General features: G+C 51.8%; 1 protein-coding gene across 1 annotated transcript; it reads left to right on the top strand.

Annotated features, from left to right (window-relative positions):
* Positions 1-637: 637 nt before the first annotated feature.
* On the top strand, positions 638-21,542 carry GHRHR (growth hormone releasing hormone receptor). Its single transcript, XM_020964438.2, has 13 exons — positions 638-805; positions 6,728-6,830; positions 8,310-8,417; positions 8,926-9,023; positions 10,107-10,204; positions 11,498-11,633; positions 13,260-13,413; positions 13,670-13,730; positions 14,710-14,779; positions 15,046-15,137; positions 18,614-18,743; positions 19,880-19,921; positions 21,279-21,542. Exons 1-13 carry the CDS (start codon positions 638-640, stop codon positions 21,405-21,407), a joined length of 1,389 nt encoding a protein of 462 aa, XP_020820097.1. The 3' UTR covers positions 21,408-21,542.
* The last annotated feature ends 4,412 nt before the right edge of the window (positions 21,543-25,954 follow it).

Here is a 25,954-nt window from a genome sequence, read left to right as displayed (position 1 = left end):
CTTGAAAGGAGAGATGGGACATAGAGGAGGAAGAACAGCAGGACTTGGCAGATGGCTGGAAGTGGGATTGGAAGGAGAGAGGAGCCAAGATGCTCCAAGGGTGAGAGTGAGTGATGGGGAGGATGGCCAAGCCCTCAGCAGAAGTGGGGAGGAGTTGGAGGGAGTGACTGGAAGGTCTTTCAAATCCCCGGAGCTTTCTCAAATGACTTGCCCTTTGACCACAGGGCTTTATTCCTGAATTTGGGGGCAGTATGTTTGCTTTTAACTCAGCTAGAAGATTTGACATTTATCACTATTCACATTCATCATCGCAGAGTTTGCCCCTCAGCTTCACCTTTTGCAAGTCCAGACTCTGCTGTCCTCTCTGTCTGTCCACCTCCCACCCCTTTGCTGCCTGGTGGTCCCCCTTTGTGACATCTCTGAATTGGATAAGAGCTCGGTCTAGTTGTACCTTCTTCAAGTTCAACGCAATGTGTTGGACAGTGCCTGGGCTTCCCCTGAGCCTAGAAGGAGGGTCTTCTTGAATGAGGAGGAGGGAAGAGGAGGTAAACAGAACAAGCTGATCCCCCCACACTGTTGAATAGTTAGTTCAGCTGAATAGCCAGTTGAATAAAAGTTCAGACCCAATCAGCATGCCATGACTATGCAGGTGCCTTCCTGTGTACCAAGCAAGCCCAAGAGGGCAGATGTTCAGGACACAGAAGCATCCCAGCCTGGAGGTGGCTGCCCACTTTCCCAGCTGAAGACCATGCCTGCCAACCCCTGGGGCCTCTGGATTCTTTGTTCCTTCAGTCTTGTGGCTGGTGTAAGTAGCCTGCCTTGATGTCCTTCAGCCTTGTACTGCCTCTGGTTGGACTTCAGGCCCTAGAAAAGGAGAAGAAAATCATGAGAGAAGGAAGTCCCTTGCTCCCCTTGGATGTAGTTAACCGCTGGGTTAGGGTGGGGTCCAGCAGCCCGATGACCCCCATCTGAGGGTGTGCCAACTGGGCAGAGGACTCACACTTCAATTCTGTTTATATCAAGTAAATGACTGTGTCTAATCCCAAAGAGCTGATTATTAATGGAAAAACAGGACGTGGGTATCAGCCTCTAGCACAGGTCAGATGGCTTTGGGTTCCAGCCATTCATTAATCAAAAGGAGCCCAAGCATCTAGACGGGCCAGTTGGCACAATTAGAGCATAAGAAAGTTGTTTTTTGCAAAAATTGAGAAATACCCATGGCTTGTAGAGTGGGAGGGGAAGGGGGGGGAAGAAAGAGCTTGTTCCAGGGGCCTGGATAGGAGGTAGGGGCAGGGGAAGGAACAGGAGAGCCCCCTCATGATCCCCTGACTCCTCAGGAGAGGAGGGCTTAGGCACATGGAGCCTCCACTGGAGGAGGAGCAGGGACAGTCAAAGAGGGATGGTGGGGACCAGACAACAAGCTGGGTGGGCCCCAAGGCTTCTCTCCTGAGCCAGTAGGACCTTGCTGGACTCTGCGACTCCATGTTTTCAGAAAATCCCCAAGAGAGTTGGTGCCAAGAAATCCTCAAGTCAGGAGAAAAAGAGCTACTCTTGTTTTTGGATGCTCGGCCCAGTCAGGGCACCAGGGGATGATGCTGGGGGAATGGGGGAAAGAGGAGGAGAGGGGCTGTGTCTGAGGCTGCAGCCCCAGAAAGAAGCCTGAGCTCAGGAGAAGGGGGGAGGGGCAGGCACAAACAGGAGGCTCATTAGCTCCAGCCTTCTGCTCCTTTGATTCCTAAGATCCCCCCAGTAGATTCATCCCCTAACACATCCTTCCAAAGGGGTTTGTGTTGTCCACGTGTGGCTCCAGGGACAGAGCCACAGGAAGCTGGTCCTTGTGTTGGCCTGGGACTGAGAGGGTGGTCTTTGTTGAATCTCTTCAGCCTGGGGATGGGACTGAGGTCCCTGTGATTGTCTGGGCCACAGCTAGCATGTCATGGGGGGAAAGGCTCGTTCCCTAGGGCCTTGCCTTGTGCCAGTCACCACAGAGGAGGGGGACAAGGGCAAGAAGTAGCACCTGATTGGGAGAGGAGAGTTCCTAGTTTGTCTGGAAAGACAAGGTCCACATATGGGAAACATTCAGAGACCCATTCCCATGGTGCCGTCAGGCTATCACATGGGGTCCAATGAGTGGCAAATGAAGGTGGCAATCAGTGTGAGCCCTTGGGCAAGTCTGGCCTCAGTTACCTCACCTGTGCAATGAAGGGGCTGGACTTCATATCCCCAAAGATACTTTCCAGCTCACAACCTATGACCTTGCAGTGGAAGGTGGGTGGTGGGGGTGGAGCTGGAGTAATCAGGGAGGTCTTCCTGGGGAAGCAGACCTGGAGCAGGGCCCTAAAGTGTGGCTAGGGATCAGATAATGAGGGAGGAGTAGGGATGGCATTTCAGGTGTGTGTCATAGTAACAAAGCATGGATAAAGGCAGAAGTGTTCAGGGAGAGCAGCCTAGCTGGGGCAGGGAACACTTGTTGGGATTACAAGAAGCTTCATGGCCAGCCATAACCTGCTTCCTTTAGTGACCCAGGATGCCATGTGGGCTCCGTGGTGCCATCCTAGCTCCCCGACTCTGCTCTGCTCCCCAGCAGCTGTGTCCCCCAGTCTTCACCATAATGTCCATATGGATGAAGCTCAGTGGTAGGCTGCCCTCTCTATAACCCCAGTTCCCAGATAAGATGACTGTTATTATTCATGCTTTGGAGATGGAAACTAGCAGCTTGGGTGGCAGCTGTGCTGGGGATAGAGAAGGTCACCTGCTCTGTGGGCTGAAATCACCTTGTTTTGTTCCTTCTCCGAGAACCGAACTGAAAGAGTATGTTAATGGTCCTCCCACCCTCTCTGCCAAAGCATGAGTGTCTGGGCCTAGCCTGTGACTAATATAAATAATCACTGCCATCAGGCATAGAAAATCACTGGCTTCAGGCTTTAGAGAAGAGAAAAGAGGAGAAAAGAGAAGAGAAAAAAGAGGAGAGAAGAGAGGAGAGAAGAGAAAAAAGAGGAGAAGAGGAGAGGGAGGGAGAAGGGCTGAAGATTATTGTTGTTCAGTAGTGTTTAGTAGACTCTATGACCCCATTTGGGGTTTTCTTAGCAAAGATACTGGAGTGGTTTGACGTTTCTTTCTCCAGCTTATTTTACAGATAAGGAAACTGAGGCAAGCAGGGTGAAATGACTTGCCTAGGCCCACACACTTGGTAAGTGTGTGAGGCCAGATTTGAACCCAGGAAGATGAATTTTCCTGACTTTAGGCCCTTGCTCTGTGCATCATGGTGCCACCTAGTGGCCCGGTGAGAATTTTAAATAAGTGCTGAAGGGAGACAGACTTCTCCAGGGAGTCCTCTCAGGTTGACCCGTGTCAGCACTTGGACAGCTCCAGCATGGTGTCAAGAATTAGGTTGGTGGGCTGACCCTGTTCCCAGACCTTCCTCTCCCCAAAGTCTGAATGATTTGTCTCATGTAAGCCTCAAATGTAAAAGCCAAGGCCGGGATCTGGGGCATTAGGAACACCTGGAGGACTTGAAAAAGTTTCACTGTCTGAGTAAGCAGAGATGCATCCTGTCAGCTGTCTGAGCAGAAGGAAGGGCACCTTGGACCTGGCTTAGGGTCAGTAAGGGACATTCAGCAAAGGGCAAAAGGTGATGTGGGGGTGGGTGAAGGGAAAGCACTACCAGTGGTCAGAAAAGATTGAAGCTTTGTGGAAATGGGTTGAATAAGGCAAATGGTCAGCCCCCTTGACACCTCTGAATTATAACTCCAGAAACTGCTAGCATTCATACCTGACTTTCTGCCCCCGCAGCTATCTTCTTGCCTCTCTCAGCCCTTGGCTGTTAGTGCTGTGAAGAAAGCTCAGTAACAAGTCAGCCCAGCTCCCTAGTTGGCCCCTGCCTCTTTACCCAGGTGGGGAACACCCTTTCCCCTCTGTAGCATTTGCTTAATCACCAGTCCCCTGGGTAGTATCAAGGTAGCCTCCATGATGTTCTGCCTAGGGAGGCTGACACTGGGAAACCCTCCTACCTCCTGGGGGTAGCTTGGGGAAGGGAAAGAGCATTGGCCTTGGGCTCAGTGGACCAGAGTTTCAATCAATCACTCAACAAACATTTATTAAGCACCCACCATGTGCTGGACATAGGCCACTATGTTAAGTGCTAAGGATGCAAATACCACAAATGAACCAATCCCTTCTTCCAAAGATTTTACATCCTAATGGAGTGGGGGAGAAATGTGCACACATTAAAAATATGTAAAGAGTTGAGTTAACATATGCAGATGTATTAGTAGTTCAGTATAAGACAATTTAAGAGGGGAGGCACCAGTGGTTAGGGGAATCAGGAAGGGCAGAATCATCATCCACCCTCTGGTGTCTGAGGTGCAGCGTAAAGGAGTAGAAAGGCTATATTAGGTGGAGGCATTCCAGGCATGTGGGAGTTAATGTCTAATGCAAATTCATGAAGAAGATGGAGTATTGTTGGTGGGAACATGTTTGCCTGGATTCTGGAGTGCGAGTAACATCCAATGAGACTGAAAAGATAGGTTGGGGCCAGGTTGTGTAAGACTGAGCAGAGAAGCTTCTATTAGCCCATAGGCTATTGGGAGGCCCTGCAGTTGCTTGAGGAGGGGCATCACACAATCTATCTGTGCTTAAGGAAAATTCCTCTGGAGGTAGTTTTTAGGATAGACTGGAATGGGAAGAGATTTGAAGAAGGAAGGCCAATTAAGAGGCCGTTGAAATGATCTACTGGAAAAGTAATGAGGCCTGAGCCAAAGTAGTTGCTGTATGAGTGAAGAGAAGGGATTGGATGAATGATGTGTTATAAAGGTCGAAATGGCAGGATTTGGCAACTGATTGGATATGCGGGGTGAGGAGTGCAGAATATCATCAACCTGAGAGTCATGGACATCTGAAAGAGGGAAGAATTTAGGGGAAAGGGTACTAAGCTCAGTTTTAGACGTGTTGAATTTGAGGTGTCTCAGGAATATCAGTTTGAAATGCCCAATAGGCCACTAGGAGTGTGGGACTGGAGTTCAAGGGAAAGATTGGGGCTGGCTCCATAAAGCTGAGAATCATCTGAACAGCATTGATAGTTGGGACTACCATGGAAGCGAATGAAGTTACCGAGAGAGAATATAGGAGAAGAGAGGGCCCAGGGCAGAACTTCAGGGAACACTCACGATTAAGGGGTATGAGACGGCTAAAGAGCCAACAAGGAGACTAAGAGAGGGAGGTCAGATGGCAGAAGATCAACCAGGAGAGAGAAGAGCTACAAAAACCCAGGAGAAAGTTATCCCCCAGCATCAAAGGCCGCAGAGAGGTCAAGAAGGATGAGAACTGAGATGGGGCCATTGGCCTTGGCAATTAAGACATCATAATTAACTTTGGAAAGAAGCATTTTAGTTGAGTGATGAGGTCAGGAGCCAAATTGCGGAGGGTTGAGGAGTGAGACAAGAGGAAGTGGAGGCTGGTGATATAGACAGCTCTATCAATGACTTTGGTTTAGAAGAGGAGGAGAAATATAGGATGATAGCTTCAGGGGATGTTAGTGTCCTAGTGAAGATTTTTATTTTTTGGAATGGGGGAGACTTGGGCATGTCTGAAGGCAATAGGGAAAGAACTAGTGAAGAAAGTGAATATTCTAAAAAAGGGGAAAGGGATGATTGAGAATGCAATCTTTTGGAAAATACAGGAGGGATTTGATCGAGAACACATCCAGAGAGGTTGACCTTGGCAAAGAGAAGGATCACCTCTGTTTCAGAGACTTGAGGAAAGGAGGAAAGAGTGGGAGATGATGTCAAAAATTTTGAGATGAAGAGAGTGAGAGGAGAGGTACCCTCCGCCGTGGTGCCTTCACTGCATGGGGCCTTCTGCACCTTTCCAATTGATTCACTATCCCATTCACCACAACTACTTTTCTAAACCCTTTCATCCACCCTCAAACCTTCGGTGGCTTCCTCTTCCCCTCACCCCAACTCTCAGCTGAGAACCTTGTTTTATATTTCACTGAAAAAACCAAATGATTCTTGAGAGCTCCCTCCTCTCCCTTCATCTTCATTTCCCATCGCTGAGAAGCCTTCTGACATTATCTCCACCTTCACCCCTGGTGCACATGAAGTGGTCACCCTTCTCCTTGTCTCCTCCAGCACAAGCGATAACATTGCAGTCAATCTTTCCCAGCAGATCTCCCCTCTGTCGTCCCCACTCTCTAACTTATCTTCAATTTTGCCCTGTCTATTGGCTGCTTCCCTATTGCTTATGGACAGTCTATATCTTCACCATCTTAAAAAATATCATTATTCCATGCTGCCCCACCCACATACTCTGAGGTTCAGTGATCCCGGCCTCCTTTCTATTCCTCAAACTCAGTCCATCTCCCGATTTTGAGGATTTTTGGTGACTGTGTTCTGTGTCCTCTCAGAACGGGTCTGTATCCATGTGCTAATGGGCCAACCATCGTCTTGTGGAGATGCCTGTCCTGTTGGGTCTTCTCCTCTGGACTACGAACTCTCTGAGGGCAGAGACCCTCGCCTTTGATTCTATTGCCTGCTCAGCTCGGGTAGGATGCCAAACAGCCCGACCACTTTTTGCTCCCCATGAGAGTGAAGGCAATTACTCTGCCCAGCCCCCAAAAGTCAGGCAGCAACCTCTTGCCCTAGAGCAAGGGAAACTGGGCCCATTCTCCAGGATGGGGCAGGGTATTCTGGGCCCTTCCAACACTCAGGAGCTTCTTTACCCACAGGTCTTGGAGTTCGTGCACCCAGAATGCAATCTTCTCCAAGAGCTGGAAAAGGATGAGTTGGCATGCCTGCCAAGAGAAGAGGAGCTGTCCAATGGGACTGCAGGTATCCAGAACTCCTTCTCTTGTCTGGGCCACCAAGAAACCTGAGATGGTCTAGGCTGCTAGTCCACAGTGGGCTCTGGGAAATCAGGGACTTTGTCCTGCCCAGGGAGAAACACATCTTGACTGATTTTCTTTTCTTTTTAAAAATTCTATCTATCTATCTATCTATCTATCTATCTATCTATCTATCTATCTATCTGTCTGTCTGTCTGTCTGTCTGTCTGTCTGTCTGTCTGATCTATGTCTATTTTTAATCAGCAAAAATTTTCCTTCTCTTCCTCCCATCCTAACCTTCTCTCCTACAATTGATGAGGAAAGACAAAACCTCCAGTATAAGCGTGCAGAGTTAGGCAAACCATCTTTCCACTCTGGCTATTCAACTGCTTTTCCATGGTCTGACTGTTTTTTGCACTGTTTGCTCATGATCCCAGCCAATTACTCGAGTTTTAAACTTTTTGTTAAGGTAGAGGTCTGCTTCCAGTGTAGAGGATGTACTGTCCCAAGCTTTAGGGGTTTTGTGCAGCTGTTTATAGAGATACTTCTAGGGACATATAAATTTTCAGATCTTCCAAGGTGGTATGATCAAGGTCGAAATGTTTACTCCTTTCCTGGCCTGGGCTCTGGTCTATAAGTGACTAGCCTGGGAACTGTGAGGAGGATCCCCTTTCCACTGCTGCCACAAGTTCCACCATGCCAATGCTTCTCCTTGCCCTAGGACCGCCACCCAGAACTGTGACTCAGATCCAAGCATGGGCAGAGTAAGATCAGCCACTTGATTCCCCCCCCTGTCTGTGGGCTGAGAGCTCTGGAAGCAGCTGCTGCCCTGGGGCTGCACTAGAACTGGGGCAGGACCAAGCTCCTCTCTCACCTTGGTCAGACAGAACTTTCCCACTGACCTTATAAGTTGTCTTCTGTGTTTGTGGGTTGAGAAGTCTGGAAACCACCACGGCTGCCTGTGATTCAGTCCCCTGAGGCCTGTTCCAGGTTCGTTGAGGCCTGGTCTTTCTTTGCACACCCACACTGAACTGTGCTCCTCTCCCAGCCTGGCGCACTAGACCTTTCCCATCAATCATCCAGGCTGTCTTGGGCTGGAACTTTGTTTCACTCTGTCTTTTTGTGGGTTCTGCTGCTCTAGAATTGGTTTAGAGTTATTTTTTACAGGTATTTGGAGTGGTTTGGGGAAGAGCTCAAGCAAGTCACTGCTTTTACTTTGCCATCTTGGCTCTGTCTGTCAACTGCTTTTCAAAGCTCTTCTGACCTCACCAAATAAAATAGAAAGTGCTTCTGAGGTCAGTTAGCACCTATCCCATTCCCACTGGCAGGCTCACTCTTCTCCCCCCAACATGAGCAGGTCCTGACAACAGAGGGAGTGGCCACTGCCCAGTATGTCTGGGCTGTTCCCCTTATTCCGTCCCCGTCCCCTGGATCTTGGACTCAACCTCATACCCATGACAAGGCTACTTGCTTTGCTCCTGTCTAGGCTGCCAGAGGGAGTGGGATGGTCTGCTTTGCTGGCCAGCTATGGGAGCTGGGGCGTCAGTCATCCTGCCCTGCCCAGACTTCTTCTCTCTCTTCAGCCCCAAGCCAGGTGAGGTGGTTCTGTATGATGGCCAGGGAGAAGGAGGGCAGATGATGAACCTTGGGAGGGAGGAGGGAGGAGGAGCAAAAGCCCTGGGGCAGGCATCATATCCTACTCCTCCTCTGGCCTCTTCTGACCTTGCTTGGAGGGAGAGGATGGAGAACAGAGCTCCTCCCATGAGTACTTGGCACAGGGTAAGGCGAGATGCAGCTGGCCAATGCTTTCCTTTCCCAAGTTGCACAGCTCTTCCTATATTGGATAAGGTTGCAATTGCAGCCAGCCCAGTGGCCCAGAGGGCAGAGGGCTCAGGAGCTCAGGAGACTGCCACTGAGGTGAGGCCATAAGCACAGGGTCCTTCCTCCCTCAAGGTCCTTCCTGGTGCTTTTTCTTATGGGCCCATGTCCTTCAGTTTTGTATCCCTGTCATTAGGGAAGTACTGGGGTCCCGGCAATGTCCATGGGCAATCCTAGAAACAGATGCTCCCATCCCCCTTCTCTGTCATCTCTTCCCCTTCCAGGAACAGTGAGGAGAGACTGCACGGGCATGGGATGGTCGGACCCCTCCCCACCTTATCTTGAAGCATGTCCCGTAGAGCTTGAGTCTCTGGCTGAGGAGGTGGGCTGCTCCCAGGATGGTGAGGGGAGGAGGAAGAAAGGAGGGTCTGAGGACCTAGGAATTAGGGAGGGGAGCATGGTGAGGCCCACAGGGTCCTCTTTGTCATACCCCCTACTTCTGTTCCTGGAACTGCCATTGAAAGGAATGAAAATAGTGATGGGGACAGCGGGTGGGGGGTCAATGGTGTTGGTTTGGTGGATTCAGGGTGGCGTAGCCAAAGTCCCCTAGACTGGGAGGCAGGAGGCCTGGATTCTAGTCCCTAATGATGCTTCACATTTGTAGAAGGCCTGTCCCCTGAGCCAATCCCACCCACCCCCACATAGCAGGGAGGTTATATATTATAGTCACTATTTTACAAATTGAGACCCATAGGAGTTAATGGACTCCTTTAAGATCACGTGATCAGTCAGTGGCAGAGTTGGAATGAGAACCCTGAGATTTTGGCTGGGACTTCAGCTCCTCCTTATAACAGTATGCTGGCCTCTCATTCATTTATGGAAGGACTGTGGGCCTCCCACTTATTGACTCAGGCCTCAGCTTGCCTAGCTGTAAAATAGGATAGTGTTATTGGCCCCTGTGCTCCAAGGTGCCTGGGAGGGTGGAGGTCAGGGTCCTGGTAGCTTGAGGAAGAGTAAGAAGCTGCCCAGCCATGAGGGGCAGGAGGAGTATTCTTTTTGTGGAACGTGTGGCCCTCCAACCTGCTGTCCCCATACTTTCTCTTCAGTTCTGAAGGCCCTCAAAGTGTAGGGGCTTCCTTCATCTGGGCTTTGAGGTTTGGTTTTCCATCTCTCCTCCTATCCTTGCCCCACCCCCATTCCCCTTCCACCCTCTTCCAAACAGCCAATGTAAGACAGCCCTCCCTGGTGTGCCTGGAGCTGGGGATTAAAGGCAGCTGGCAGGAAGTTATTTTGAAAAGTGGAAAAGCATTGTGTGGAAAATTTGTGTGAACAATCACAGCTTCATCTTCCTAACATGGAAGTTTTAATGTTCATGTACTGAGCCTGCTAAACATTGGACCTCCGGGTGTCCTGCTTAGCTTAAAAGACCCCTGCCAGCCAGCTGATGCTCGTCTTTCCTCTCCAGAAATCCTACTTCTCCACAGTCAAGATCGTTTATACAGTGGGTTACAGTGTCTCTCTTGCTTCCCTCCTCGTGGCCATCGTGATCCTGATGACCCTCAGGTATCTCACTATCTCTACCATCCCTAGTCATCCCCAGTGGTCAGTAAGGATCCCTGGTGATCCCCAGTGATCATCAGTGGTCACTAATGGTCACTAGTTATCATTAGTGGTCATCAATGGTCACCAGTGATCCACAACAGTCATCAGTGATCATCAGTGGTCACCAATGGTCACCAGTGATCCTAGAGGTCACCAGTGATCATCTCAGTGGTTACCAATAATCACCAGTGATCCTCAGCAGTCCCCAATGGTTACCAGTGATCCCCAAAAGTCATCAGTGATCATCTCAGTGATCACCAATGGTCACCAGTGATCCCCAACAGTCATCAGTGATCATCTCAGTGTTTACCAATGGTTGCCAGTGATCACCAATGGTCACCAGTGATCTCCAGTGACCACCACCATTATCACCAATCTCCAGCAACATCATCAGAATCACCATTACCATCATCAGTGTCATCATCATCCCATCATCATCCTTGGCCCAATCTGATGCTGTTTCTTCAGGTGTCTTGGGAATGGTAGAAATGAGAAATTAATAAGTGATTTTGGTCAGTGTAGACATTAGCCTTAGGTCATTCAGGACCCCACTCCCTCCTGCAAGGTTATTTTTTGTTTCTTTCCTTGGGTTTTGTTTCAGGAAAAATAAGTAACTGCCACTTATGTGGATGTAGCTGGGCATAGAATGCAGCATTCCTCCCACTCCCAAGCCATCATGCTGAAGGGAATCTCTGAGCAGCCAATTCATCTGGGCCTGTAGGATCCATCCCAACCTTAACCCAATCTGTCTTTGAGATCCATCTTCTCCTCTCCATTCCCAAGGCCTCCACTCTTCCCCTCCCTTCAAGAGGGTTGCAATAGCCTCCCAACTGGTCCCCTGGAATCTAGCCTCTTTCCCTTCAATCCAGCTTCCAACTTCCAGAGCAAACTTCCTAAAGCACAAGCATGAGTACATCCCATCACTGGTCAGTCATCTTCAGTGACTCCCTATCACCTTCAGGATCAAGTGGAATGGCCACAGATGGATCTTTAGGGTCAATCCAGTGCAATCCTGCAAACATTTGTTTACTCAATGCCTTCTATTCACAAGGTGCTTGGTACAGTGCCTGCCCTCCACAGGCTTCCATTCTAGCTGTAATCTGGTCTTCACTCAGGTTTCCAATCTGCTCTCCCTTCCCCTTACACCCACTGTCCACTCAACCTTGACCAGTCTTCCCATTGTCCTGACATGTGTTCTCCTCATTCCTGCCTCCATGTCATGGTGGATTCTGATACTGCACCCCTGGTGCCCAGGAGGCTTCGCTGCCCCAGAAATTACATCCACGTCCAGCTCTTCTGCACGTTCATCCTCAAAGCTGTGGCCGTTTTCCTCAAAGATGCCATCATCCTCCAAGGGGAGGACGAGGTTGACCACTGCACCTTCTCCACGGTGAGTGCCTGGGCCTCGGGGCAGCCTCCCTGCCTCTATCCTCCACACATCATGTTATGTCGAGGAGGAAGGCCACCATAATGGGTATATAGCAGAAGGAGTGTGGCAATGGGCCTGGAGTCCAAAGAGGCAGCACATCTGAGCCAAGGTTCCTGAGTCTCAGTTTCGTCATCTTTGAAATGGGGCCAGTCAAACCTCTCATGCCCACCTCATAAGGCTTCAGTGATATATTAAATACAGAGGGTTTGCTGAACCTTGAAGCTGGAGCGCCCAGGTGCCCATGCCCATAACCACAAGAAAGACAAGAGAAGGAGAAGGAGAAATCATGCCCTTGTGCCTTTAGGGCCTGGATGGGGAAAGACTAAAATTGTTAGGAAGCAAAGGTCCTTAATGAATGTGGTCCAGACTGAGGAAGGAGTGGAGTCAGAGAGACAGGCAGGTGCAGCATGGTGAGGGAGAAGGGGAGAAGGAAAGGCGCTCCACATCTCAGTACTGAGCAGAAACTATCCCAACAACACAGACTTTGCACAGTTCTCCTTGGATTCTTAGGACAGTTTGGGGATGCAGACAGGGCAGCTACGATTACCTCCATTTTACATATTGTAAAACTTAGGTCTAAAGAAGTACTTTAGCAGAGGGAGTCGGTGTTAGGTGTGCACGGGCACAAGCGTGCCCTCTGAATGGCAGGAAGTGGCAGCAGCAGCCCTCAGTGCAGGAAGGTGAGGGAGAGTGGGATCAGGCAAGCTAGGGGTTGGTCTTCTGATGGAGGAGGCTTGAAGAGCAGACGCAGCAGCAGCAGAAGTGAAGGTTACTCTGCTTTGGGCAACATCGAAGGTTGAGCTGAGTAGGATTGCTCGGGCCGGGCCACAGAGAGACAGATGCAGGAAGGGGCTGGCAGCGCCCAGGGATGCCTGGGGGAGCCCGCTGCCAGGAAGAGGGCTGGCAGGCCAAGCTCCCCGTGGCAGGATGGATGGCAGCCCACTCTCCTGCCTCTGCCTCTGCCACTGCCACTGCCTTGCAGCCCAGCCTGGCCTTGGGCTCCTCAGACATTCCTCTCTCCGCCCTCGTCAGGGAGGCTTTTCACCAAACAGGCAAAAATACACTCGAGGGCAGGGCCCTGCCTGCCAAAGTCTGGAGTCGAGCAGTCCTATGCTGACAAGTCCCAGCCTGAGCCGTGAGAGCCCCGTGGGCCTGGGCTGCAGAGCCTTGTTCTCCTCTGGTTGGGCCTCTGCCCCTTCGCCTCCAGAGAACCCTTTCGTGCTGGTCCCTGCCAGTACTGTCAGATTCTGTTGAGCTTCTCACCAAGTCCTGGCTTCCTCTGGTCTTCTTGGAGGCCGAAGCCCCCTGCCCACTCAGCTGGCCATGGCCTCTGAGCCTCTTTCCTGCCTGGCCTGGCCTGGCCTGGCCTGGGAGCCGTTCTATCCCCTCCAGCCCACTCACTCTGGGCCAAGATTGCGTTCCTGGGGCTGTGGGCACAAAGACACTCAGGAGCCAGGCCCTACCTCCAGGAGCTGACCTTTTAGAGGCGCAAGGCCAGTGGGGAGGGCAAAGACAGAGCCAGGGAGAAGAGCACGGTCCTCACCTCCAGCTAAGACCTTCCTTCCTGTCTGTCCTTCCTGCCCTAAGACTGGCTGCAAGCTCTCTGTGGCCTTCTCCTACTATGCCTCCATGAGCAACTTCACCTGGCTCCTGGTTGAGGCCATCTACCTGACGTGTCTCCTGGCCACGGCCTTCCCCAGTGGAACCAGATACTTCTGGTGGCTTGTTCTTGGTGGCTGGGGTAAGTCTTGTGATGAAAGCAGTGGTCTGTGGCTGGTGTTAGGGAACAGTCTACAGCTGGGGTCAGGGGTCAGTCTGTCTCTGGCCAGACTTAGGGGGTCTGTCCGTGGCCGGAGTCAGAGGTCAGTCTGTGGCTGAGGATCAGAAGCCATCTGTGGCCAGGATGAGGGGGCGAGGCTGGCCCAGCCTGGGGCTCAGGCCCCTGCCTGGCTGGCAGCCGGGGTGCGGTGGCTTAACACAGCTTGTCTCGTCCCCAGGGCTTCCCATGTTTTTCATCCTGGTCTGGATCGTCTTCAAATTGGCTTTTGAAGACAGAGTGTGAGTCCTCTCCCGAGCCCAGCATGGTCAGCCCCACCCCCACCCGCCCCCACAATACACACCCTCAGTACTGCCTTGGCAAGGGACAGAATCTCACCTGTTCATCAACATAGCCTCAGCGGGGCTTCCATGCGCGCACGCGCACACACGCACACACGCACACACACCCACACCCATACACATGCACTCACACTCACACATACATATACCCACACACATTCACACTTACACACACACACAGGTACAGACACACTCATATTCACACACACACACATACACATACTCTCACATACATTCTCACACATACACTCACATTCACAATACACACACTCACACAATATACTCACACATAAATATGCACATACACTCTCACTCACACCCATGCACATATGCACTCACACTCACACATACATGCTCCTCACACTCACTCATTCACAGACACATACACTCACACTCTCACAACACACACACTCATATACGCACAGTCTCAGGTCTCTTTCAAGGCCCCTCGCAGGCATCTAGTCCACCCGTTCCAGAAGCCAGAAGCCCCTCTCCATCACAGGCTCCCCACTCCAGTGGTTTTTGACTGAACAAGTCTTGATCAAGCCTTCTATGTACCAGGCCTTTTGTAAGCTGGGATGGTAAACGACGACAGAAATGAAACAGCCAATGCCCTCCAGAAGCTTCCGTTCCACTAGAGGGAAACAGCACAGTTTAGGAATTGTCTAGTCCCTTGTCTAGATGGAAACCGAGGTTGAGAGGGTGCATGACTTGCCCAAGGCCACACCTCCAGAGGCAAAGCTGAGAGAAGGGAGCCCTCCTGGGGGGTCCCAAGGAGCAAGATTTTGAGAGAAGACCCTCCCCCCCCGAATGAGCAGGGTCAGGCTTTTGTGCTTGAAGGCGGGCAGAGAGTGCATGGGGTGGGTCTGGGGGTGCCGGGCAGGCCCCTCTGGGTATCCCCCATTTTTCTATTGTGCAGGTGCTGGGACATGAATGAAAACTCCCCCTATTGGTGGATCATCAAAGGGCCCATTGTCCTTTCAGTTGGGGTGAGGCTATCCTCTCTGGACCTCCCTGGTGGCAGCCCCTGACCAATCCCCCTCTCTGAGCCTCGGCTCTTCATCTGTAAAAATGAATGTGTTGGAGCTCCTGTCCCATGGGGGGCTGTGGTCTTCCTGGGGCAGTCCCCTGTCCTGCCCCAGGCCCATTCAGGCCCCTCCATCTAGGCAGAGGCTCCTCAGGTGTGGGGGGTCCCCCCTCCTCTCTGGGGCCCAGGGCACCCCTCTCACCCCTCCCTTCTTGTTTTCGGCATCAGATCACCTTCGGACTCTTCCTCAACATCATCCGTATCTTGCTCAAGAAGTTGGAGCCAGGACAGAACAACTTCCAGAGCCGTGCCCAGTATCGGTGGGGCACCAGGGAGCGCATGGGGCAGGGCGGGCTGGGGGAGGGAAGGGTTTGGGGCATAGGGGTCCAAGAGGGACTGAGGGGGGATGGAGGGTTGAGCTCCCAGGGGCAGCCTGTAGAGCTGAAGGGGAGGGGGCAAGGAATCCCAGGAGGGGCTCAGATGGGGAGAGCTCAGGAGAGACAGGCTGAAGGAGATGGGAGGCTCAAGTGGCAGCTCTGCCGAACCGGGGCTAAAGTAATAATAGCGGACATGTATACGGCACCTGCTGTGTGCCAGGCACTGCGCAGAGTGCTTTACACATAGGATATCATTGGATCCAAACAACAACCCTGGGTAGGTGCTGTTAGTATCCCCATTTCACAGTTGGGGGAACTGAGGCTGGTAGAGGGGGAGTGGCCCAGGGTCACACAGTTTACTCACTGTGTCTGCGGCTGGATTTGAACCCAGGTTTTCCCAACTCCGGATCTGATGCTCTGCCCACTGCACCACCTTGCTGCCTTCTGGGTGTAGTTTCAGCTGTTCTGCTAACCCAGAAGAGCTAGTCTTTACAAAGTAGGAGCTTGGAATTATCCTGGGGCCTAGGAAAAGGTCAAGGCCACAGGGAAGGTTATTCCCAGGCATGGAGCAGAGGAGATGTCCCGGCCGGGGACACTCTCAGGGAGGCTGGAGGCTGGGAGGTAGGCAGAAGGGTTTGAGTTCATCCCACAAGAGGGGAAGGCAGGAGCGATGAGGTCTGGGGCTCCTGCATCATGAGAACTCATGCTCACATGGATGGTCAGAGACCTGGTCATTTGCAGCAGTAACAGGAGCTTTTCTTGGAGGCTGGAAAAGCCGGCAGCCTCCCAGCCTCCCCCTCCCCAGCACAGGACCCTGGGTAAGATGAGATGGGATAGGAAAGCCCTGGACCTGGGTTCATCAAATCAGCTGCTGACCTACAGAATGGGTGGGCACAGCTTGACAGCATCTCCTATGCAAAGTGCTCTGGGACAGCGGCCACCGCCTGGGCCCCTGCACACCAGCGTGGACGTGGCTGCGCATAAGCTACAATCAGAGCAAGTCTGGGCGCCAGGCTTTGAGGAGGTGCTGACAAGTCCCTGGAGCTGGTGGACAAGGCTGGAAAGGGACCGGCCTTGAGTGGGGAGAACTGTCTCCAGGGCTGGCCGCTGGGCAAGTCACTCATCCTCTTGGAACCTCAGTGTTGACATCTACAAAATGGGATCGCAACACCGGCTTCACCAGGTGGTCGTGAACACTCCAGGAAGTGCTTTTCAAACCCATTGGATGTCAGGCTTCACGGCTGCTCTTGTTCCATGTGGACGGAGCCCAGCCTTCTCTGCTATGCCTCGCGCTGGGCCTCGACTGACCAGAAGGGCCAGCTTGCTCAGGGAAACGCGGCCTGGAGAAGAGATGATTGCCCATCACGGGGGAGGTGGCATGACACAAGGCTGCAAATATTTGAAGGGCTGTCATGTGGAAGAGAGATGAGTCTTGTTTTCCTTGGCCCCAGAGGTCAGAAGCAGAAGTTACAGAGGGCCCCATCCCACTCAGTGTAAGGAGAGTGTTCCTACTGATTAGAGAGCAAGGAATTTGCCTAAGCTCACACAAATTCCCCAGGTTTGGTGGGTGGCCCAAGCAGGTAGTGAGCTCCTCTGCCCTGGGGGTCTTCATGAACTCTGGCCGTGGATATTTGAGAAGGGGCCCTTGTCCAGGCACAGGAGAGCTGGGCTAGGCAGCTCCCAAAGCCCTTACTGGGGACAGATGCCAGGAAAATTCTGGGAGAAGCCAAGAATAATAGCTGGGGTTTACACCCCACTTTAAGGCTTGTGAAGCACTTTACAAAAATAATCTCATTTCATCCTCCCAACAAGCGTGGGAGGTAAATGAAGAAACTGAGGCAGGCAATGGCAAAGTGACTTGCTCAGGGTCATTCAGCCTAGAACAGGTCTGAGGGCAGATTTGAATGCCGGCCTTCGTGACTCCAAGGCCCCGCTTCTTGTCACTGTCCCCTCTAAAAGCCTTGTGAACTTCCTAGATTTGGGTGAATCCAGTTTGTGGATGGCCCAAAGCTGAGGAGGGGGGAAGGGGAGGTGAGACTAGCTAATGTACTAGATGCTAGAGGGAGGGTCCCAAAGACCTCGAGAGATTGGAATTTAATAAGATGGAATTTGATAGGGATTAATGTCAACTCTGGCACTTGTGGGGAAGGCAGCTTGCAAACAATCAACTTTGCAAGAACAAGATGGAGATTCGGCATAACTGGACCAAGATTAGTCTGAAAAAGATTGGGGGGTCTGAGTAGCCTGCAAGCCCAATCTGAGCTAGGTTTGGGACGTAGTGGCCAGAGAAGCTAACGTGTTTTGGGCTGTGAATTGCTCCAGGAACATGGCAGTGCCCTTGGCAGAGGTATCTGGTGGCTTTGAGGGCCGTTCTGGGGCCTACGGTTTAGGAAGGACCTTGATCAGTGGGAGAATGTCAGAGGAGTGAAGCCAGGAGGAGAAGGGGCCACGTGAGGATTCATGGATGGGTCTGAGCATGAAGGCCTGGGAAAGTGAAGACAGGGAGAGCTGGAGGCTATATTCAGATATTTGAAGGGGGATCAGCCCTGGGGGCCATGGGGGTGAGGCTGGAAGGACAGTTTGGGCTGGATGTCGGCTCCACCAGTGAGAGCTGTCCCCAAAAGGAGCAGACCCCCCTTCCCTTGTCCCAGAGGGGAGAGTGTGTGGAAGGGCAGCTCCTGAGAGTACTTCACCCTTGGAGGCCGTGGTCCCACAAGTGCCCTTGCTGGGTGGCAGGGGACCAAATGGCCTCCTTCCAGCTCAGTCCTGAGGGGCACCTTTGCATGTTGTGGGACTGGGCTTCAGGAGCACTGGGCACTACTCTTGCCACCAGCTTTCTAAGCGACCTGCCAGTCCCTTTCCCACCTTGTGCCTTAGTTTCCCCCTTTACTCCCGATGACCTCTTGGGTCCCTTCTAGCTCTGACCCTCTGTGATTTGACTCTGGGTCTGTGAAGCCTTGCTGGATGTCTGATGTATGCCAAAGTGCTGGAGGAGAGATGATGGAGGTGGGGTAGGGGCAGCTGGCAGGGGGGTCTTGGTCTGCCCTCCCCCACATCTGGCTTGGTATCCTCCCTGACCCCAGCATATGCCCCCCCACCTCACCCCATGTGGCTTCTAGCTTGAGCTTCATGACAGGATTCCTTAGTCTGAATGCCTCCCCTAGTTCAGCCAACCCAGACCCCCCTGAAAGCCTGACCTGGCTCCCCCAGCCCCATGACCACAGCCCTCCTCCAGCATCACAGAGCCAGGATGTGTCCAAGGCAGGACCTGAACCTGAGTCTTCCTGGCCCAGAGGCTGGCTCTCTATGCTGCGCTGGGCATCTGAGATCTGTGAGGAAGTGCCAGCTGAGCCCACGCTTACCTCTCTGGACAACACCCCTCTGAGGAGACTCTCCCCATTCCCTTTTCTCTCTTCCAGGCGGCTCTCCAAGTCAACTTTGCTCCTCATCCCGCTGTTTGGAACTCACTACATCGTCTTCAATTTCCTCCCAGACAGCACCGGCATGGGCCCCCGCCTCTGCCTTGAGCTGGGCTTTGGCTCTTTCCAGGTGAGGGGCCCAATGTCTTCCATCACCTGACCGGGGGGGGCAGGATGCTCTCACTGCCCGAGGGCACTAGGCCTCCAGTGGTCCACAGGCTCAGGCTGGCAGAGATGGAGCAGCGTCCATGCTGCTTAGCACAGAGGCTGGCAAGGCCAAGGTCAGCGAGGAGACCACCACCCAGGGCACCTGGGCACAGTCTATTGACTGAGCCATAGTGCTGTAAGGCTGACCTGACATACACTGTGACCTTGTCACTACCAATCATTGATAGAGTGTGCATCTGGTCACCATGGGAACCAAATAAGGATGCCAGTCTGTGGAGGGAGGAATGGGTCAGGGGGTGGGGAGCACCCTCTCTGGTAGCTTCCTACTTGGCCTGATTGTTCTGCTCAGGCACTAAGTTTACTTATTCTGACATTGTAAAAGTTCCAGTGCTGACAGCACCCTACATTTCAGTACCTGGGGCAAAGTCCCATCCACCCTGCCTTAATTATGGCTCGGGAGCAACCGATGATGCTGTGATATTGTTAGGAAAGTGAATCAGAGGGCTCTCTGATGTGGAGGTCACATCTGCCCAACAAGGCAGTGAGCTCCTCAGGGGCCAGCAGAAGCCCGCCTGGGGATGTGGTGAGCTCCCCATCCCTGGAGGTGTCCAAAAAGAGGCTGAATGAGCACTTGTCGCAGACAGTGTTGCAGGGGTCTCTGATCAAGAGTGGGCTGGGCAAGAGACCTCTACGGCCTCCGCTGGCTCTGAGGACTGTTAGCCCACACAAAGTTCAGGAGACATGGCCAAGGAGAGTGGGGAAGGCAGAGGGAGGGCAAATCGTTTCCCCCTGGAGTGACAGACTAGGCCTTGAGGATTTGGTGAGGCAGAGGAGAGAGCAGTGAGGCAGGAGATGGGGCACAATTGGGGCCAGAGCAGGAAAGTAGGAAAAGGGTCTGGGGCCAGACATGAAGGGCCCTGATTGTCAAGGCTAAAGAGCTAGCATGAGAGGGTGGTGTGGGGCCAGATGTGAAGGGCCTTGAATGCCAAAGCTAAAGAGCTACCATGGTGGGGAGGGGGGGAGTCTGGGGCCAGATATGAATGGTCTTGAATGTCAAGGCTAAAGAGTTACTGCCAGATACCTTTCTCATTCTTGCAGGGCTTCATCGTGGCTCTCCTTTACTGCTTTCTTAACCAAGAGGTGAGGCTGTGCCACCCTGGCAATCCCTGGGCACCCCTGCTTCCCACCCCCGCTTGTCCCCCCCAGCCTCAGACCAGCCCACCTTGCTCCCCAGGGCCATCACCTCCCTCTAGCTCCCCAGGGAGCCCAGAGAGGTGGCCAGCAAGGTTCTTTCCGATTAGAAGGTACGTGGCCGTGCTCCTTGGTGAAGTCCATGGTTGGAGCAGAATGCCCGTTTGGCCCCTTGGGTCTCCCTGAAGATGCTTTGTTTAGGGCCCGGGTGGGCAAGAGGGATGAGTGTCAGCAGGTGGGTGGCCTCTGTCCATCCATGCATTTGGGAGAAAGAGGCCAGGAGCCCCATCCTGCCGAGGAGTCCCATCCTGCCCAGGGGCCCCATCCTGCCCAGGAGCCCATCCTGCCCATTGGCTCCTAGCCTTTGAGCAAGAAAGAGCAAGCATTTATTAAGTGCCTATTGCGTGCCAGGCGCTGTACTAACACTTCCCAATCATTATCTCATTTGATCCCCACAACCACTGTGGGAGGCAGGCGCTATGATCATCCCTATTTTACAGCTGAAGAAACTGAGGTAGACAGAGGTCAAGTAGTGACTTGTCCAGGGACACATAGCCAGAAAGCAGCTGAGGGTGGATTTGAACTCAGGTCTTCCTGACTCCAGGCCACTGCCTCCAAGGCAGCTGGAAGGAGTCTCAGAGGTCTTAGAGTCTCACGTCCTCATTTTATAGAAAAGGCACCAGAGGTCCAGGCTGATGAAGGGCCTTTTACAAGGCACAGCTGAGAATCGGACACAGGCCCTTTAAATAAACATTCTGATGGGTCAAGGAGAGGGAGAGGTCAAGAAGATATGGCATCAGAAAAGGGATGGATGGGAAAAGGGAGAGATGGAATGAGAAAGAAGAAAAGCAAAAAGGGAGAGAAAAATAAAAGGGGTGACGCCAGGTAGACCAAAGGAGAGCCCATTTCCTGAGAGGAGGCCGCCCTCTGGTGGCCAGAGAGGCCACTGTCTAATAGGCACCTGCCAGCCCCTGCCCTCAGCTCCCTCTGGCCCAGGCCAGCTGGCTCTGACAGAAGAGGGTCTGGGGGAGGACCTTGGGAGGGAAGCACAGTGAGAGACCACTGAAGAGAGAACCTGAGCGTGGTCTGGAGTTGCTGAGGGAGACCCTGAGAAAGACGCAGAGGGGAGGGAACTGCAGGAGGGATGAGAGTCTGCCCACAGCCCAGGGAGCGTGGGGCTGACTGGGGCTGTCAGAACTAGGCCCCAGCTTTCTTACCTAGAGCATCTTCAGAGTCCACTCCCCCGAGGGGGCAGTCCTCACCGATGGCTGAGAGTCTGATGCTGTCCCCTTCTGGTTTCCTCGAGGTCCGAGCTGAGCTGAGCAGGAGATGGCACAGTCATGACCTCAGCCTGGGGCTGACGCAAAGGCCGAGGCGGGCCAGGTGGAGGCCGGCCTGTAGCTCAGGTCTGAGGGTGCCAACGTCCAGGTGCTAGATCTGCCTGATAAGATGGGAGCCCCCAGCCAACCAGACCCAGCTTCACCAGACCAGCCTCAGGAAGGGCTCCATCACCCACTTCAACACATCCTTCCTCATACCCCCTCCTTTCCCACTTCCCTTCTCTCCTCCCCCCCCCATGCCTAGTCCTGTGCTCAGATAAAGTAGAAGAGCCCAGAGGAGGACGGTAGAGTTGGAAGGCACCTTCTGGGGGTGGGAAGGACAACACCCTTCTAGAACAGTTCAAGAGAGCTATGGGAACCCAGAGTCAATTCTCTTTCCTTCTCCTCTCCAGCTTTCCTGGTCCTGGCCAGCTTGTGCCTCCACCAGGAAGCCTGCCTGAATGATTCTAGGCAGGGCAGATCCCTCCCTCCTCTGAACTTCCGGGGCCAGCCCCAGGGCATGGCTCCTAAGCCAGCTCCTAGTCACACACGGCCTCTCAGGAACCAGGAGGAGAGCTCCAGCCTGAAGGTTGTCCTGCTATGTGGAACTGGAACCTTTGGGCAGACAGGGAGCTCCCTGAGGGCAGGGCAGCAGCCAGCCCAGAGTCATGCTGAGGGTGGGGGAGAAGGCTTACACGGGAGTCACAGTAATCACCATGGTAATGATCTGCAGTCCTCTTCCACCTCCCTTGACTGACCCCCCTTCATGCCTTGTCCACACCAGTCCCACTGGTCTCCAGCTTTTCCCCATTTCCCTCCTCCACAGGCTCTCCCTCCACCCCCTCCTCGAGGCCTTTCCTGAGCCCCACTCCTGCTGATTAGCTCCCCCTTTCGAGATGACTAGATGCTGTTTCCTTCTTTCTCCCTACCCTCATCCCAATAAAATGTAAGCATCCCGAGGGCAGGAACTCCTTGGCTTTTACTTTTGTATTCCCAATGCCTAGCCAGAGGAGATACTTAATAAACATCTAAATTAAAATTAAACTATCTCAATGGATCCCTGATTGCATGGATGAAGAGACTGTCTCCATCACCTATTCGTGCTCCTTCATCCTGCAAAGCTCTCTGTTGTGGGTGAGGAAGGGTCAGTCTTACCTTCCCCAGGAGCAGTTCCAGGGTTCACCAGCTGGGGGCGTCAGAGAACAATACATGGAGACACTGCTGGCGCTGAAGGATGAGCTTCAGAGAGTGATGCTCACCCCTAAAGCCAGAAGCTGCCAGAAGGGCAGGGGCGGGCAGGCTGGCTCCTTGGGGGGCTGCAGCAGAAGGACCCAAGGGAGCTGAGGAGCCAGTGAGCGACATGGAGGGAAGGAGGAGACCTTTAGATTCAATGCAGTTCAGCCAAAAGAGCCCAGTATGTGTGGGGAGGAGACAGTGCGCGAAGCAGGGTTGTCCTACTTGGGAATGTTGAGTGAATCAATACAAAGTAACATGAAGAATTGATACAAAGTAACATACAGATTCAATACAAAGTAACATAAGAGGGGGCGAGTCTAGCCCAGAGTGCGGATCCTTATCGGTCTCAGCTGGGAGCCAAAGTAATTAGGGGTTTTATGAAGTGGTGGGATTATGTGGAGGGAACCCTTGTGCAGAGTCTTGGAGGAGGGAGATGGGAGGTAGAATGAAGAATCAGCTAGCAGGGCCACTTGGTTATAATGGAAAGTGGGTAGAAGGAAGTAACAGGAAATAAGTCTAAGGAGGTGAGTGGAGCCAGATTACCGAGGGATTCCAATGTCAGGCCAAGAAGTTTGTCTTTATTCCAGAAAGAGAAGCTGGCGTTGGTGATCAGAAGCCCTGATCAATTCCTCACAATAATTTGTTAGACAGTAGGGCTGCTAATGGTTCCTCATTCAAAGATTTCGGCTGTATTTTCCCTTTCTTTCAATCAGACTTTAACTATTGTTTTTTGGACACTCGCAAGAGTGAAAAATGGTTTTTCTTAGTAACCATTATCTTGGAAATTCAGAGCTTCCCCATCCTCCTTTCCTTCTAAATTCATATCTTCTCCAGAAGGACATTAAGATGTAATCTAGATGGGTCTATTCCTGCTCATTATGTTGCCTAGACAGGACTGGTAGAATATTGATTGCTCCCTATTGTCAAGACAGGTGATAGGGAAATTGAGGTCTCTGACCAGGATTGAGTGACCTGGGTCACATACTGAAAGACCTTCATTTTAATATGGTCCATCTCCCAGAGCTGATTGGTATCCCGTGGGAACACCTACTCTTTGAAGGGCATATAAGGCTGTACCCCCCAAAACCCCAAATAAAGCCAGTTCTGAACTGGCCCCCTTAGGGGGGGCCCAGTTTTGGACTGAACTCCCATGTAGTGCATGTCAAGCCACCTTGAGAGAAATTAAACTGTGGACACATGCATTCTGGTTTCATTTGTCTGTTAGAACTGACTCTGTGATAAATTGGGGTTTGTGGGACTTTTTTGGGTGCACACAAGTAAAGAGGCTGTCTCAATAGTCTCGGGGTGTGTGCTGAGATTTTCCCAGGATTCTCAAAGGCATCTGAGGCACACAGGTTATTCATAGTGAGAATGGAACAGTCCCAAGCCACTGCTGTTGGTGGTAAAGATGAGCCTCTTATAGGACAGGTGCCAGTAGGTGAAGGGATCTTGTAAGGAATTTTTCTACACCAGAGGTGGGGAACCTGCAGCCTCAAAGCTACATGTGGCCCTCTAGGTCCTCAAGTGCAGTCCTTTGACTGAATCCAAACTTCACAGAATAAATTCCCTTGTTCAAAATTGTTCTGTAAAACTTGGACTCAGTCAAAAGGCCATACCCAAGGACCAAGAACGCCACATGTGGGCTCATGGCCACAGGTTCCCCACCCCTGTTTTAGACCATGGGTCCACTGAGAACCTCCAATGATTGGCTTAGCTCTCTCAGGAGAGTGCTGGTACCCCCCCCACCTGAAGAGACAGAGGAATTAGTGGTTACAAGTTCTTCTCAAACTTAGGAGGAGAAACATGACAACAACAACAACCCAAAGCCAACAAGTTTTTTTTAAAAATTCTAGCATGTTTCCAAAGACATTCAGATTTCTGAAAAATGTCCCGAGCCAGCTGGAGGCAAGCTCTGGTGTTCTGAGCATTCTTAAGTGTGGTTAAATAGTTGGCATTTCTAGAACACTTTAAGGGTTGCAAAATGCTTTCCAGTCATTATCTCATTTGAGCCAAGAAGCAACCCTGTGAGGTAACAGGCACCAGAGGTGACATGAGCTCTCCTGTAGAGGTTAGGGCGAGTTACATGATGCCAGCAGACTGCCAAGTGGAGTTCTCTATCCACTACCCCAATATGATGGAAACACACAGATACTGTCTCAAAAGATTATATTGTGAGTGATCCAAGAAATCCCAAGAGAGAGTCTTGAAAACCAAACTTACACCCTAAAATCACAAGTCCAATTAAAGAGAAAATTGACCTGTCCAGGGCATTTCTAGAGGAGATCATGGGGCAAAACCCCTGAGAAAAAAATGGAAAGTCAAATGAACAAATTTAGTAAATGACTAAACATTCTTTGGAAGCAAAGTAGGGGAAAAAATGACCTCTGAGGAAAGATCAGGAGGAAGAATCTCAGAATGAGGGATTCACAATCCCAGGTCCAGAGCTGAAAGGGACTTTAGAAGCCATGGAATACAATGTGGCTGCTGTCCTTCCTTCTCGAGTACCAAAATGACCTCACTATACTAGAGTTAAGTTACAGTGAGTCCAACTGTGGCTGATCAGACCAGTATGGAGCACTCTACCACAGATCGGGCACAAATACTGCACATGAACCTTTGGGGTGGGTTCTCTAAATCTGCCCATCTCACCTTTCTTTTGAGCTCCTTAAACTCTGCTTTGTTCAGAGAGCACCTTCTCTGATGAGGGCATGCCATGCTGGGCGGTCCTGTCTCCCACATCACACAGTCGATTCCAAAGTTCTTAAGAGAGACCTTGAGAGTTGTCTTTATATTGCAATGAACTCATTTTACAGATGAAGAAACTGAGCCCCAAAATGGTTGCCCAGGGTTCCACAGGCAGTAGGTGTCTGAAGTGCTCTAACTCAGGTCTTCCAGACTCCATTCATTGTGAAGAGAATCCATCCACCAAAGAAGAGAGTCTGATTCCCACATTTTAAAAAATTCCCACGACTATCCAAACAAGGACAAGTGAAAACAAAAAGAATGCATCAAATACCAGAAGGCAGAACATGAAGATCCCATTCACTCAGGGCACTTCGGCAGCAAACTTCAGACAGAACCTTCGAGCCCGGACAAGGAAGAGGATGAGCTACTCAGAGTGGTCTGCCAGGAGCTCAATAATAAGGCGAGGACTGTAGCCCTGGGCGTCATCTAGAGGATGCTTTAAGACTGTGGGCTTGGATTCCAGAATCCACTGCTGGAGCCTCAAGCATCCTGGAGGGATGAGAAAGCTGGACTCAAAGGGCTTCACAGAATCTGTGGAGCTCCCAAAGGCCCTCGGGGAGTCTGAACCAGAGAGAGAATTAATCCTAAGCACCCTGCTGATCTCTCTCTGAAATCTTCCTCAAAGAGACTCAGGGGTGAGATAAAGCCTCCAGTATTATTGCCCTCATTCAATTATTCAAAG

Source organism: Phascolarctos cinereus, unplaced genomic scaffold (assembly GCF_003287225.1).
Source record: "Phascolarctos cinereus isolate Bilbo 61053 unplaced genomic scaffold, phaCin_HiC Scaffold_4;HRSCAF=312, whole genome shotgun sequence".
Lineage (NCBI taxonomy): Eukaryota > Metazoa > Chordata > Mammalia > Diprotodontia > Phascolarctidae > Phascolarctos > Phascolarctos cinereus.
This window is presented reverse-complemented; position numbering and strand designations above follow the sequence as displayed.